Source organism: Leuciscus leuciscus (assembly GCF_965113295.1).
Source record: "Leuciscus leuciscus genome assembly, chromosome: 24".
NCBI lineage: Eukaryota > Metazoa > Chordata > Actinopteri > Cypriniformes > Leuciscidae > Leuciscus > Leuciscus leuciscus.
The window spans coordinates 3,894,830-3,910,885 of record NC_138723.1 but is presented as its reverse complement, the minus strand read 5'-3'; the positions used below and the strand labels follow the sequence as shown (position 1 = coordinate 3,910,885).

The window sequence follows — 16,056 nt, the reverse complement described above, 5'->3', positions numbered from 1 at the left end:
GATCCTGTATGTGAACAAGGATTTGCTCGGCCAAGAGGAGCTTCATGTGAAGGTGACCGTGTCATATTGAAGTGACTGACACATAAACTATAAAATCTCCGATTTTTGTTTTAAGCTTACCTAGTTAATCACAATGCACTTTTCTGTCGCTCTCTCTCTGTGTAGATGTGAATGAGTGTGAGGTGTTTCCTGGTGTGTGTCATAATGGACACTGTGTGAACACTAGAGGTTCCTTTAAATGTCAGTGTCCAGAGAGTCTCACTCTGGATGTCACTGGACGTCTCTGTGTGGGTGAGTTACGCTGGAGTATCTGCTGTCTTCAGCTCTTTGTCATAGTCATTCACCTTCACCATAGCCACTATCACTCCATCTCTCTTTCTTTGGCTTTAATGCCCTGAAATATGTTTTCGGATCTGGATCTTTGGAAATCCTTCTGATCTTGTGTGCTTTAACCATAAGTAGTCTTTTATAATCATTTATCCAGTACTCAGATAACTTTATTGTATATCAACACTGGCAGACACTGCTGAAGCTTTTTTATAGCCTGCATCTGCATGATTTTGTCATATCGTTTCATGTCCATAAGACTTTCATTCATCTTCAAATAAAAATAAAGTTACAAAATACAAACAAAATACAAGCTTGTTAGCGCTCCAGAACTAATTACACAGACCACTCTCTGCTCTTGAAGATCTCCTTGAACACACTGTGAATTGGCTGCTGGCTCTTTGGCCATGTGCGTAACTTACCATGACACAGCGGCCCATTCACATTTAGAATTTTGCTCCTCAAGACTAAAGGCTCGTACACACCAAGGACGATCACTATAAAGATAACGATAAAGATATAGTTCTAAAAATCATTCTCAATATTAAAGAATAGCAGAGTTCACACCACAGCTATAACGATAACGGCACAGAGAAACGATATCGGTGGAACTACTTTCAGAAAGATTTTCTCCTGCTAAAGAATGATATAAACAGTGCTGGTGTGGACACTAATATAGTTATCTTGGTAACACTTTACAATAAGGTTCATTAGTTAACATTAGTTAATGTATTAACTAACATGAACTAACAATGAGCAATACATTTGTTACTGTATTTATTCATCTTTGTTAATGTTAGTTAATATTAATCCAGCTGTTCATTGTTTGTTCATGTTAGTTCACGGTGCATTAACTAATGCTAACAAATACAACCTTTGATTCTAATAATGTATTAGTAAATGTTGAAATTGATATTAACTAAGATTAATAAATGCTGTAGAAGTATTGTTCATTCTTAGTTCATGTTAACTAAGGTAGTTAACTTATTAACCTTATTGTAAAGTGTTACCGTTATCTTTATAGTTATCGTTCTTGGTGTGAACGGTCCTTCACTCTTGAGCTTGTGAATATTAAAGGATAAAAAACCACATTACTCACTGCAATTGAACGGCTCGCAACCAAGCGTTGTGGTTGGTTGTGACAGATCCTGTTGCAATACAAGCGTACTTGCTGCCTCGGCTTGTGAAGAAGCTGTTTCAGTTTGTGTTGACTAAGCACTGTTTCGACCGGCCGCTTCAGCTTGCTGGAGGACTGTACTCCGTATTCTTCCTGCCACCGGATCAGCTTTAAGTTCTGCTTAAAGCTTGCGCCATAAAATGTGACATGTCTTGCACAAATGCTTGTGGCAATCAAATTGAAAGGAAAGACTTGAACCGCGTTTGTACCACCTGTTTAGGATTGGGGCATTACAGGACCCAGTCTCATGCTTGGACTGCTTTCGTTCTGACTTGTGAATGTTCTAGAAGTGATGTTAGTCATTCCAGGTGAACTTGGAACTGAGTTGCCCTGGTTCGGACCCTCTCCTTCCCGAATTAGTCATGGGGTAAGAGGATGAGGCTCAAGCAGCTGAGTGAGATGCACAGCTGACTTTGTGATGAGAACTGCAAGGTGGGTCCTATGGGCTGATGAAAGCAGCGCAAAGACATCTATAGTTGAACTTGTCTAGAACCATGAATAAGAATCACCTGTTGTTTCTTGATGCACCTATTTCCTTATGTCCCTAAATGGGCTTTTTGGATCAGTGGTAGAAAACATGCAATCCTGCTGTGAGTTCAGGAAAAAAGAGCTTTTAATTGCCCTTTGCCCCCAGGGAAGCACAGCCGTCACCAGCTGCCCTCTCGTTTGACCTCAGCTGCACAGGATTATGATCAGTTACTGCTTCGCTGGGCACCCAGTAGGCGACCCCTACCAACCGGCCATATCATTTATATAGCGCTTTTGACAATACAGGTAGTTTCAAAGCAGCTTTACAGTGATAACAGGAAATTACAGTAACAGAGATTGTTATGGCTTTACAGCAGCTCTAGAACAAAGTCATTGTTCAGCTAAAGTTAGTTTTGATTGATTCACTTCTGTTGCAAAGATCATTAGTTATTAACTTAGGGGCTGTGTAGAAAATTAGCTCAAAATAAATATTAATAATCATTCATAACTTGTAATAATTAATTATGAATATTTGGATCAGTTAATAGAATAAATTAAATGTAGTAAAATTAATATTACAATCAATCAAACAGTTCGTCCCGTGAACACTCAGTGTTAATTGTTTATTAATTCTAAGAAATGTTCATTTCCAGAGGAGGGAAATGTCTTTCTTACTGTGCAGTACTACTAAGAGCTTGTAGTCAAAATCTAAATCGTAAGATAAACTTTGTTGCAAGCAGAGAATCAGAACCAAATACGTATTGTGCACAAGTTTTATTAACTAAATCACAAACATAACTAATCTAAACATACACATTTGCACAATCACACATGCATGTGTAAAATAGAAAGTGACAGGATGAAACCGTAGACAGGGAATGAAGCTATGGAAAAGATTCATCTAACTATGAAAATAACCATCAGCTTATTATTTTCAGAGCACCTCATTAAATGTATATGTAACGAGGTTCGTTGTTATGGGAAGAAGGAGGCGGGAACTGGCGAACATTCAACAAACTTTTAATACCAAAACAAAACAAATACAAAACGAAAGTAAAAGACGGCATCCCCTCATGGACGACATAATAAAAACATAAATAAAACATAAACATAAAATAAAATCCAGGCCTGGCCTCTCTCGATCTCCACTGTCATCGCTCCTCCTTTATGCTTCCGCTCCTCCGTGAGAGATAGGAGACCGGTGCGTCGCTCATCATTAATCACGCCACCGGCCTCGCGCCACTCTCTCACGGCCCTCGGCCTCGTCCTGCTCGTCACAGTATACTTGCATGGCCTTTGCAGTGAAAGCATTTCATGAAGTTCCTGAAGAAGGATTTTGATGGTTCCATGAGTTTCAAACGATTTCTTCTGCATTGAAGAAAGAAATGGTGATGAACTCGAAGGGTTTGTTTGACTCTGTTCTGGTTGAAAGTTCTCTTTCTCTCCATGAGCACATGGCTGGAGTGCAGTCTGCCGGCCTTGGGCCAGAGAAGCCACACAGAGCAACCAGGAGAAGGGAGGAAGTCGGAAGAGTTGATGGTTGTGCATTCAGTGATAGTAAAGGTGCAGTTTTCTTCTGAGTTGGAATGAAGAAATTACAGTCTGACTCTGTTGGGAGAGTGAAGGCATGGCGTATATAGTTCACGAGAGCAACAGGACGCATGCGCCAGAACTGAGAAGATGACGCTCACAATCATTTGATGGGGAAGTGTGAAAAGTAAGGCACTTTTACGTTTTCTCGTTGGTTTCTCACGATTCGGACATCCAGGTCATGCACACTTTAGAACCATTTTAAACACTACATCGGGACCCTTCTGCGTCATCTCAGTTCTGGTGCATGCGTCGTGTTGCTCTCGTGAACTCACGTCAGGGGCCCACACAGAAGAAAAGGAATAGTTGAATAAAGTCGTTATTTTGGGGTTTTTTTGCGCATTCTCATCGCTTGACAGCTGACAGATGTGCAATAAAGGCGATAGAGAGAGTGGTCGCCAGATCTTACTGATACCCTTTGATCCTTGACTTACGCAGCTTTTTTATGCAGTGCGCCACAGGCCTGTCTCACTGCCACATACTGTATATGCCTTGCCGTAAGAAAGAAAGATTAACAAAAGTCTTATGGGTTTGGAATAACAACTATGAGGGTGAGTAAATTATACGTTTTTAATTTTGAGTGAAGGATCCGTTTAATCTCAAACACGTCTTCGTGTCGTGTTAATAAGGACTGGGCGGCAGTAGAAATACATCAGCAACTAGTGATTGTGTAGTATTTATGCTTTATCTGTCCCGTGATTAAAAAAAATCATCACCAAATGTTGGGAAGAAATGTTTCTTAGTCTATTTTTTCTCCAGATGTTCGTTCAGAACCCTGTTTCCTAACCTACGATGAAGACGTGTGTACGCAGCCGGTGCCAGGACGGTTCCATATGGATATGTGTTGCTGTACAGTGGGTTTGGCCTGGGGCAACGATTGTGACTTATGCCCTGAGCCTGGCACACGCCAGTTTGACGCTCTGTGCCCTAGAGGACCGGGCTTCGCCAACAAAGGCGACATGCTCACCGGCAGAGCTGTTTATAAAGGTCAAATAAATATATTTGCTCTTGAGTATTTAGTTACGTCTATTCTTATAAAGTTCATATATGCTGTTTAAAGTTCATATTGTTTAAATAATGAAGTTTATGATATTCCCTCTTTGTCAGAAATAAATGAGTGTAAAGTTTTCCAAAGCATCTGTGTTCACGGGAAATGTCGGAACACCATTGGAAGCTTCAGATGCCGTTGCGACAGTGGGTTTGCACTGGATACCAATGAGCAAAACTGCACAGGTGATACTGAGTGTCGGTGAAGACTTAAAAAGCCAATCATTTTCATCAGAAAAGTTTGACTGGAGAAATTTCTTAATGTTTTTCCTGCTTTATATGACCCAAGGATATAAACTGGTGGATATTAATATTTTCTTGTTACATAATTTTCAGATGAATGTTGCGCTACCCTTTAAGTTTCTGTACATGCATTCGGCTGAAAATGATAAAGCTTTTAATGTGTTTCTCTACAAGATCTGAGTGTGTGTGTAAATTTTCACAGATATTGACGAGTGCAAGATTTCTCCTGATGTCTGTGGTCATGGCACGTGTGTGAACACACTGGGCAGTTTCCAATGCGACTGTTTCCCCGGCTACGAGAGTGGATTAATGATGATGAAGAACTGCATGGGTGAGTAATAGTATGCCTCTTTACTTTCCATTATTTCTACTGTGCTAAGTTTTCTCTGTTAATACATTAAACTGATCTTTGATATTTGTTAAAACTGGTATGTTGCTTGAGTTTCACTAATGTTAGTTTTTTGCCAAGTAAAATTTTAAAATTTTAAAATTAAAATGTTAAAAAAAATTTTAGCAAGTAAAATGCCTTTTAGTGTAATTGTAACCTTCAGGTTGTAGTTCACATGTCTTTTCAATGTGGAATCTTTGTAAATGTAATAACTTTTATATTGTTAGTAATATTTCAAGATGAAAACGTACTGGACTGAAGTAAAGTAGGTTTACTTGATTGTCCATATTTAGAAAAATCATGTTCAAATGTCAGTATCAAATATGATGCAACAGGCTTTTGTTCATCTCTCAATCATCATTCTATTGCATTGCATTATATGTTTTGTCAAACATCATTTGATTAAAAAAAAAGACATCTTATTCAGACATATAATTGGGCAATATAGAGTAACTGATATTTATATGCATTTTATGTAAGTCGTCTGTTATACTTTTATAAAGATCTAATTTATCACATTACAAGCTATCAGAATTTCATCGTTCTTTTTGTTCATATAAATATCAGCATCTGCACCAAATTGCATATTTTTGTTCAGTTTGGGCCTCCGAATAATATAATATAGAGCTGTTTCCTCCTGTGTATGAGCTCAATATTCTCACTATATCTAAATGAGCTATAAAAGCCTGATGTATGAATTATCATACTCAACAAAAAGCACAGTTTTTTCTTCCATAGTCTTAAAACAGTTTATATTATATTTATATAGTATATTTGCAAAGATGTTTTTTTTTATCCTCATTTAGACCTTTTGTGAGAAACGCTCAGTTTTGGTCTTCTGTCTCTTTTAAAACCCTATAAAGCTACTTTATCATATTTGATACACACGTCTAAGGCCTTTAAATCATCAACATGATGCTGAAAAAAACTTCTTGTAGACAATCTACTACATGCCTTCAGTCGTCTGATTGATAGATACTTTTCTAGCAAGAAAAAGTCCATATTCTCCTATATCATACTATATGAACAATAAAAGCCTGTTGTTGCAATTATGATACTCACAAAAAACATATATGTATTTATTTATTAATAATTTGTCTGAAGGTCCTGTACAATGTGCTGTAAATAAAAAGTTAGTTGTTTTGCAGCTTGGTTTCAACAAGTCATATTTTTGTAATGAGGAATAATTTTGGAGGTCTGAAACTTCCAGTATTTTAGACTGAGAGTATGTGTGCTTATGTTGTAGATATTGATGAGTGTGAAAGAAACCCCTCACTGTGCAGTGGAGGCACCTGTGAAAACACTGATGGCAGCTACAAGTGTGTGTGTCCACCGGGTCATCGTCTGTCTGTGGACGGCAGTGCCTGTGAAGGTGAGAACTATATCATATCATATTTCTATGTGCTGGATCTCACTCTCTTTTTTATTAGTAGAATAATGCACATAACTATTTACCACTTCTCAGCTCGATTATATTGATTATCGTACATTGATCACTTTTTAAATTTCACTGTTATGAACTAAATATATATTTTGTTTTGGTCTGATTCTTCTGATGGATCTGTTTGTCTGCAGATGTGAACGAGTGTGATCTGAGCAGCACGTTGTGTCATAACGGCAGGTGTGTGAATGTGATGGGGACCTACCAGTGCTCCTGCAACTCTGGATATCACACAACCCCTGATAGGAAAGGGTGCACAGGTCAGAACTTTACATTAGATCAGCTCATAATGATCTTTAAAGCCTCAAACTCTCCATTGTGTCAGTTATGTAGGGGAATTTACAGTTAAAGACCCAAGGACCGATATGATGAATGAATACCAGGAGTCAGAAGTGCAGTCAATTGAAGAAGATTTTACTGAAGAATAGTTTGCAGTTTCATCAGCAGAAGTCAGCTTCAACACTCATTCTGATTGGCTAAGAAATAGATAGACTTAGAAAGCCTCCACATATGGATGGAATGGCAGAAGCATATCTCCATGATACCCCGCCGAGGTCACAGAACTGCGTTTCTAGGCTCCAGCTTGATGGAAAAACAAGTCACTCCATCTCCCCAGGGTGCCAGTTGTTCACCTCACCAACACTGATCTGTAACAAAGAATACTAGCACACACACACACAGAGATATACAGGATACACAGCTTCTTCAAGGTTGAAGTTGGTCGAGCTCTGGCTCTAAACAAGACTTTCCCCAAAACACACTGATAACATGTTATTTCTCTCAGTGAGAGATTCAGACAATATTGCGCCTGACCCCAGTGACCTCGGCTGTCTTGGTCAGCTAGAAGAATAAATATATATATATATATATATATATATATATATATTAACATATGTTGGGTGCCTTTCTCAAAAACATGGAGAGAGCACATTCCTGTAAACAGACATGTAATTCTATAACTACGTAAATCCCATAAGCTTGAAGAAGTCATTCAAATCATTTTATATGTAGAAGGATAAATATTGATTAATACCTTGATTATACATCACTCATTACATATCACTCAAAATATATGCATTGAAGCGGCAGTGGATTTCATCTGTGGCTCTGCCCAACCACTCTTTTGTGTGTCTGGAAACTGTAGATAGATTAATTAAAAGAGGAGTATATGAAACCAAAGTGGCTATTCATTTACACTCACGTTTAAACGTCAGTACGATTGTTTTGTAAGAAGTCTCTTCTGCTCACCAACGCTGCATTTATTTGATCAAAAATACAGTAAAAACAGGAATATTGTGAAATATTATAATTATAATGTAACTGTTTTCTATGTGACTATATTGTAAACTGTAATTTATTCCTGTGATCAAAGCTAATTTTTCAGCATCATTACTCCAGTCTTCAGTGTCACATGATCCTTCAGAAATCATTCTAATATGATGATTTGATGATCAAGAAACATTTCTGATTATTATCAATGCTGAAAACAGTTGTGATGATTCATATTTTTGTGGAAACCATGATGCATTTTTTCAGGATTCTTTGATGGATAGAAAGTTCAAAAGAATAGCATTTATAAAAAATGAAAGTCTTTTGTAATATTATGTATTTATTGACAATTGTGATCAATTTAATTCGCCCTGGCTGAATAAAATGATACATTTTTGGCAACAAAAAAAAATCTTAGTGACCCCAGTCTTTTGAACAGTAGTGTGAATTGCTTGTCAGCTGTTACTGAATGTCCAGATATGTGTGTGTTCTGATGTCTCTTGTGTTCCTCAGACATAGACGAGTGTACGATCGAGAACGGAGGATGTGAGCTGTACTGTAGTAACTCTGGGGGGAGTTACTCCTGCATCTGTGGTCAGGGTTATGCTCTGACACCGGACCAGCGGACATGTGCAGGTGCTCTACTACAAACCTGACCAAACACTGATGAGCTTTTCTGTGTCTACAGAGGCCTCATTTAACACAGCGGTCTTTAATGTACAAACACAGCTGATTGAGTGGCGCATCAAATTGTGCTTTGCATATTGTATGTCTAGTTGCACACATACACTGTACATAGACTCACCTCTCTTTCTTTCTCTTTCCAGATGTGAATGAGTGCGAAGAGGATGTTGGCATCTGTGAAGGTGGTCAGTGCACTAACTCTCCTGGAGCATATCATTGCCTGTGTTATGAAGGATTCATGACTTCTGCAGACACAAGGACATGCATCGGTATGATGCTCAATTCTTAAGCAGGAATGTATTTTTAGAAGGAATGTTTTTGCTCTGTTTTTGCTTATTTGTATGTAATTCAGCACACATCTTTTGCAAAGATCTTTTGCTGTGTGTGACAGAGAGTATGTGTTCAAAAATAAGACAACATCTGGTAATAACCCATGTTTTAAAAGTTAGCATTACAAGAATGTGATGCATATCTTACCAGATGAATGAGTCTGTCTGTACTGGGTCTGTTATGAATCTTGCATAGTCATTTGACAGAATGTGATTTTGTTTTTAGTCTTGTTGGTGTGGGATTTTTGTTGTAGATGTGAATGAGTGTGAACTCAACAGCAGCATCTGTATGTTTGGGGAGTGTGAGAACACCGAGGGTTCATACATCTGTCATTGTGAGATGGGTTACGCTGTGAAGAAGGGAACCTCTGGCTGCACCGGTGAGACCTGATCCAGAAAAACACCTCAGACATGTAACATGTGTGACGTGTAATTAATTACATATATATACTTCCAAACTGTACTTACACTGTTACTGTACATCAATACTCCACAATGCACAGAGCATTGTATTAGTTGTTAATTATCTGTGTATTGGCATGTAATCTCTGATACAGATGTTAATGAGTGCGAGACGAACACTCATAACTGTGATGCACACGCCGCCTGTATCAACACCGCTGGACACTACCTCTGCTCCTGCTGGGACGGCTGGGCCGGGGATGGAGTCAGATGTGCTGGTGCGTGTTATTCCTCATTTACCCTGTTACTGGGCTAGAAAGGTGTGTAAACTGAATGTGGCCATGTAACTTATCCGTGTTTTTGATTATAATGCTAGCAGAATGCTTCAAACCCTCTTACCTGTGGTAATTAGTCACCTTTATTTATATAGCGCTTTTTACAATACAGATTGTTTCAAAGCAGCTTTACAGAGATAACAGGAAAATTATGCAACAAAGTTTATTTCCAGAAGAAAATAGTGTCATAGTCCAGCTTAAGTAAGTTCAGTGATGTTTAATTTTTGTAGTAAAAAAGTTATTAATTTTGTTCATTTATATATATATATATATATATATATAGCCACCCTGGAGAAAACCGTGATGTCATCATCCAGCTCAGTTCAGTTCTCATATAATGGTGTCAATGCAGGCAGATCAATATTATTGTTGAATATTAAAACTAAATGTCCCCAACTAAGAGAGCTAAAAGCAAATGGCAACAAAGGCGAAAAGGCGACAGTGAAGGAACCAAAACTCCATCAGTGGCAGAATGGAGAAAAAAACCTTGGGAGAACCCAGGCTCAGTCGGGGGCCAGTTCTCCTCTGGCCAATGAACGAACAGTGTATGATTATGATTCAGGCAGCATTATAGGTCAGAAGTCAGATTGGATTGGAACAATCAGAATATTATCCAGTTCCATCTGGTTGAAGATCGGAGTCATGCCGGTATGGAGACGGGTTTGTTGAGGATCAGTGCCGATGGCTGTCGTGTCGATGAAGCCTTACAGGGGAGAGTCTAGTTGACACAATCTCTGCTGACACTTCAGGGATGCATTATGGTCGTGTCTAGGCACAGGTCCTCCATCTGATCTGGATACGGCCCTGATCCGGCTGACTACATCATGCGTTGTGGTCGTGTCTAGGTGCAGGTCCTCCATCTGCTCTGGATACGGCCTGGATCCGGCTGACTACATCATGCGTTGTGGTCGTGTCTAGGCGCAGGTCCTCCATCTGATCTGGATACGGCCCGGATCCGGCTGACTACATCATGAGTTGTGGTCGTGTCTAGGCGCAGGTCCTCCATCTGATCTGGATACGGCCCGGATCCAGCTGACTACATCATGAGTTGTGGTCGTGTCTAGGCGCAGGTCCTCCATCTGATCTGGATACGGCCCGGATCCGGCTGACTACATCATGCGTTGTGGTCGTGTCTAGGCGCAGGTCCTCCATCTGCTCTGGATACGGCCCGGATCCGGCTGACTACATCATGCGTTGTGGTCGTGTCTTGGCGCAGGTCCTCCATCTGAAATGGATACAGCCCAGATCTGGCTGACTACATCATGCGTTGTGGTCGTGTCTAGGCGCAGGTCCTCCATCTGATCTGGACACGGCCCGGATCCGGCTGACTACATCATGAGTTGTGGTCGTGTCTAGGCGCAGGTCCTCCATCTGATCTGGATACGGCCCGGATCCGGCTGACTACATTATGCGTTGTGGTCGTGTACATCATGCGTTGTGGCAGGCGCAGGTCCTCCATCTGCTCTGGATACGGCCCGGATCCGGCTGACTACATCATGAGTTGTGGTCGTGTCTAGGCGCAGGTCCTCCATCTGATCTGGATACGGCCTGGATCTGGCTGACTACATCATGAGTTGTGGTCGTGTCTAGGCGCAGGTCCTCCATCTGCTCTGGATACGGCCCGGATCCGGCTGACTACATCATGCGTTGTGGTCGTGTCTAGGCGCAGGTCCTCCATCTGCTCTGGATACGGCCCGGATCCGGCTGACTACATTATGCGTTGTGGTCGTGTACATCATGCGTTGTGGCAGGCGCAGGTCCTCCATCTGCTCTGGATATGGCCCGGATCCGGCTGACTACATCATGAGTTGTGGTCGTGTCTAGGCGCAGGTCCTCCATCTGATCTGGATACGGCCTGGATCTGGCTGACTACATCATGAGTTGTGGTCGTGTCTAGGCGCAGGTCCTCCATCTGCTCTGGATCCGGCCCGGATCCGGCTGACTACATCATGCGTTGTGGTCATGTCTAGGCGCAGGTCCTCCATCTGCTCTGGATACGGCCCGGATCCGGCTGACTACATCATGCGTTGTGGTCGTGTCTAGGCGCAGGTCCTCCATCTGAAATGGATACAGCCCGGATCTGGCTGACTACATCATGCGTTGTGGTCGTGTCTAGGCGCAGGTCCTCCATCTGCTCTGGATACGGCCCGGATCCGGCTGACTACATCATGCGTTGTGGTCGTGTCTAGGCGCAGGTCCTCCATCTGCTCTGGATACGGCCCGGATCTGGCTGACTACATCATGCGTTGTGGTCGTGTCTAGGCGCAGGTCCTCCATCTGATCTGGACACGGCCCGGATCCGGCTGACTACATCATGTGTTGTGGTCGTGTCTAGGCGCAGGTCCTCCATCTGCTCTGGATACGGCCTGGATCCGGCTGACTACATAATGCGTTGTGGTCGTGTCTAGGCGCAGGTCCTCCTTCTGAAATGGATACGGCCTGGATCCGGCTGACTACATCATGCGTTGTGGTCGTGTCTAGGCGCAGGTCCTCCATCTGATCTGGATACGGCCCTTATCCGGCTGACTACATCATGCGTTGTGGTCGTGTCTAGGCGCAGGTCCTTCATCTGATCTGGATACGGGCCGGATCCGGCTGACTACATCATGCGTTGTGGTCGTGTCTAGGCGCAGGTCCTTCATCTGATCTGGATACGGGCCGGATCCGGCTGACTACATCATGTGTTGTGGTCATGTCTAGGCGCAGGTCCTCCATCTGCTCTGGATACGGGCCGGATCCGGCTGACTACATCATGCGTTGTGGTCGTGTCTAGGCGCAGGTCCTCCATCTGATCTGGACACGGCCCGGATCCGGCTGACTACATCATGTGTTGTGGTCGTGTCTAGGCGCAGGTCCTCCATCTGCTCTGGATACGGCCTGGATCCGGCTGACTACATAATGCGTTGTGGTCGTGTCTAGGCGCAGGTCCTCCTTCTGAAATGGATACGGCCTGGATCCGGCTGACTACATCATGCGTTGTGGTCGTGTCTAGGCGCAGGTCCTCCATCTGATCTGGATACGGCCCTTATCCGGCTGACTACATCATGCGTTGTGGTCGTGTCTAGGCGCAGGTCCTTCATCTGATCTGGATACGGGCCGGATCCGGCTGACTACATCATGCGTTGTGGTCGTGTCTAGGCGCAGGTCCTTCATCTGATCTGGATACGGGCCGGATCCGGCTGACTACATCATGTGTTGTGGTCATGTCTAGGCGCAGGTCCTCCATCTGCTCTGGATACGGGCCGGATCCGGCTGACTACATCATGCGTTGTGGTCGTGTCTAGGCGCAGGTCCTCCATCTGCTCTGGATACGGCCTGGGTCCGGCTGACTACATCATGCGTTGTGGTTGTGTCTAGGCGCAGGTCCTCCATCTGATCTGGATACGGCCTGGATCCGGCTGACTACATCATGCGTTGTGGTCGTGTCTTGGCGCAGGTCCTCCATCTGAAATGGATACAGCCCGGATCCGGCTGACTACATCATGCGTTGTGGTCGTGTCTAGGCGCAGGTCCTCCATCTGATCTGGATCCGGCTTGGATCCGGCTGACTGCATCATGCGTGGTGGTCGTGTCTAGGCGCAGGTCCTCCATCTGCTCTGGATACGGCCTGGATCCGGCTGACTACATCATGCGTTGTGGTCGTGTCTAGGCGCAGGTCCTCCTTCTGAAATGGATACGGCCTGGATCCGGCTGACTACATCATGCGTTGTGGTCGTGTCTAGGCGCAGGTCCTCCATCTGATCTGGATACGGCCCTTATCCGGCTGACTACATCATGCGTTGTGGTCGTGTCTAGGCGCAGGTCCTTCATCTGATCTGGATACGGGCCGGATCCGGCTGACTACATCATGCGTTGTGGTCGTGTCTAGGCGCAGGTCCTTCATCTGATCTGGATACGGGCCGGATCCGGCTGACTACATCATGTGTTGTGGTCATGTCTAGGCGCAGGTCCTCCATCTGCTCTGGATACGGGCCGGATCCGGCTGACTACATCATGCGTTGTGGTCGTGTCTAGGCGCAGGTCCTCCATCTGCTCTGGATACGGCCCGGGTCCGGCTGACTACATCATGCGTTGTGGTCGTGTCTAGGCGCAGGTCCTCCATCTGCTCTGGATCCGGCCCGGATCCGGCTGACTACATCATGCGTTGTGGTCGTGTCTAGGCGCAGGTCCTCCATCTGCTCTGGATACGGCCCGGATCCGGCTGACTACATCATGCGTTGTGGTCGTGTCTAGGCGCAGGTCCTCCATCTGAAATGGATACAGCCCGGATCTGGCTGACTACATCATGCGTTGTGGTCGTGTCTAGGCCCAGGTCCTCCATCTGATCTGGATACGGCCTGGATCCGGCTGACTACATCATGCGTTGTGGTCGTGTCTAGGCTCAGGTCCTCCATCTGAAATGGATACGGCCTGTAATTTTGACCTTTTTATGGTTGTGCACAATTATAAGCTGGAAACAGTGTTAAAGAAAATCAATGTTATATGAAGTACCCAATCATCATGATTAAAACTAAATATACCTGAATGGAAATTATTAGAGTAAAAGTTAAAGAAGCCCCTGAGAAAAATACTTCCAATAAGTAGAAGTATTACAAAGGTAATAAAGCAGTAAAATGAAGCGGTCTGAAGAAGTACAAAACACGTAAAGGGGACACGGTCGTGGTAAAATGAGAGGAGAGGAAGAATTATATTTCAGTGCGTTTGCATTCATTCACGAAAGGTCTGCATTCCCCAAGAAATGTGAAAGTGTTGCGAGGGACGCAAGGGAAAATGCAAAAGCTTTGAAATATAATCTTTCCAATACCATCTAACAACTTTTGACACTTTGTGCAAAAAATACTGCTACTTTCACTTTAGTGTAAATTCCTCCAAAATGAGCATTCTGTCATCATTTACTCACTCTTTTATCGTTCCAAACCTGTTTGACTTCTTTCTTTCTAAAAGATATTTTAAAGATTGTTGGTAACCAAACAGTAATGGGGACTGTCTTCCATTGTATTAACAAAAAACAGTGTGACATTTCTCAAAATATATTCTTTTATTTTCCACAGAAGAAAGAAATGCTTTCGAATGACATGAGGTTGTTTAAAGGATGACAGAATTATCATTTAGGGTGAACTATCCCTTTTAATATTAGTTAATAAAACAGTCATTCATTGTTTGTTCATGTTACTTTACAGTGCATTAAGTAATGTTACCAGATACAACTTTTGATTTAAAAAAATGTGTTGTTCATTGTCAGTTCATGTAAATTAGCAGTAGAACCCATTTAGGAAAAATGTATTCAAAAAAAAAATTGTACGATTTTACTTAACCAATTAAACGTTATTGTAAAATGTTACCGATTTTTTTTCACAAATACATGTTTCCTAAATGGGTTCTACTGCTAATTAACATGAACTGTCATTTGTCTCTTGCTCCTAGAAATAGAGATTTATATTCAAGTATAATCTAAATGAATGATCTACAAAATACATACATGTAAAAAGAGCCAATCATATCAGTGGTTCTCAGTGTTCATCACACTGTTCTCCATCATGCATTTAACAATAATGCAATAATAATGGATTTAATAATATTTATGTATTTAAATAATTAAATGTTACATTAAATGTTCAGTGTGTTTGTATGTATTTAATGTGTAGATGTGGATGAGTGTGTGAACAGGACTGAGGTCTGCAGCGCTGATGCCGAGTGTGTGAACACGGCTGGCTCGTTCCGCTGTAAATGTTCAGAAGGCTTTACTGGCGACGGATTTACCTGCTCAGGTCCATCATTCATCTTTCTGTCTGTTCAATCTGTCCATCCACACCAACATACTTCCATCATACAAACATCACTGACTGGGGTCTTGATGTCCTGCAGATATGGACGAGTGTGCTGAAGATGTGGATCTGTGTGAAAACGGCCAGTGCCTCAATGTTCCCGGTGGCTATCGCTGTGAATGTGAGATTGGCTTCACACACACTCCCAACAGGAGAACCTGTCGAGGTGCGCTTATCTACACACACACTGGCTGCAATCATTTAATCTACTGACTGACTGTAATTTTGCTGCATATCACAGAGTTGAATTGTAATTGTCTAAGTCAGTTACTGCTATTTGCCATGGACAGACAAGAGATCACCTAAAAATCAAGTACTGATATCTTTTGGCTCATTTACAGATATAGACGAGTGCTCCCTCCACAACATCTGTGTGTTTGGTTCATGTCAGAATATTCCAGGAATGTTTCGCTGTGTTTGTGATGAGGGGTATGAGCTGGACAGGACAGGTGGAAACTGCACAGGTAAACCTGCTGTTACCCTACACACACACACATCAACAGCTGTTCTTCACCTCACACACACTGACCG

General features: G+C 42.6%; 1 protein-coding gene across 1 annotated transcript in view; it reads left to right on the top strand.

Moving 5' to 3' along the window:
• The window catches only part of fbn2a (fibrillin 2a), a 104,423-nt gene that overhangs the window by 44,311 nt on the left and 44,056 nt on the right, over positions 1–16,056 (top strand). Inside the window, exons 22-35 of the mRNA XM_082157320.1 lie at positions 2–52; positions 166–291; positions 4,322–4,549; positions 4,670–4,795; positions 5,055–5,183; positions 6,487–6,612; positions 6,816–6,941; positions 8,464–8,586; positions 8,778–8,903; positions 9,218–9,343; positions 9,521–9,643; positions 15,346–15,468; positions 15,566–15,691; positions 15,867–15,989. Coding sequence (XP_082013446.1) covers positions 2–52; positions 166–291; positions 4,322–4,549; positions 4,670–4,795; positions 5,055–5,183; positions 6,487–6,612; positions 6,816–6,941; positions 8,464–8,586; positions 8,778–8,903; positions 9,218–9,343; positions 9,521–9,643; positions 15,346–15,468; positions 15,566–15,691; positions 15,867–15,989 — 1,782 coding nt within the window. The remainder of the gene's footprint in view (position 1; positions 53–165; positions 292–4,321; positions 4,550–4,669; positions 4,796–5,054; positions 5,184–6,486; positions 6,613–6,815; positions 6,942–8,463; positions 8,587–8,777; positions 8,904–9,217; positions 9,344–9,520; positions 9,644–15,345; positions 15,469–15,565; positions 15,692–15,866; positions 15,990–16,056) is intronic.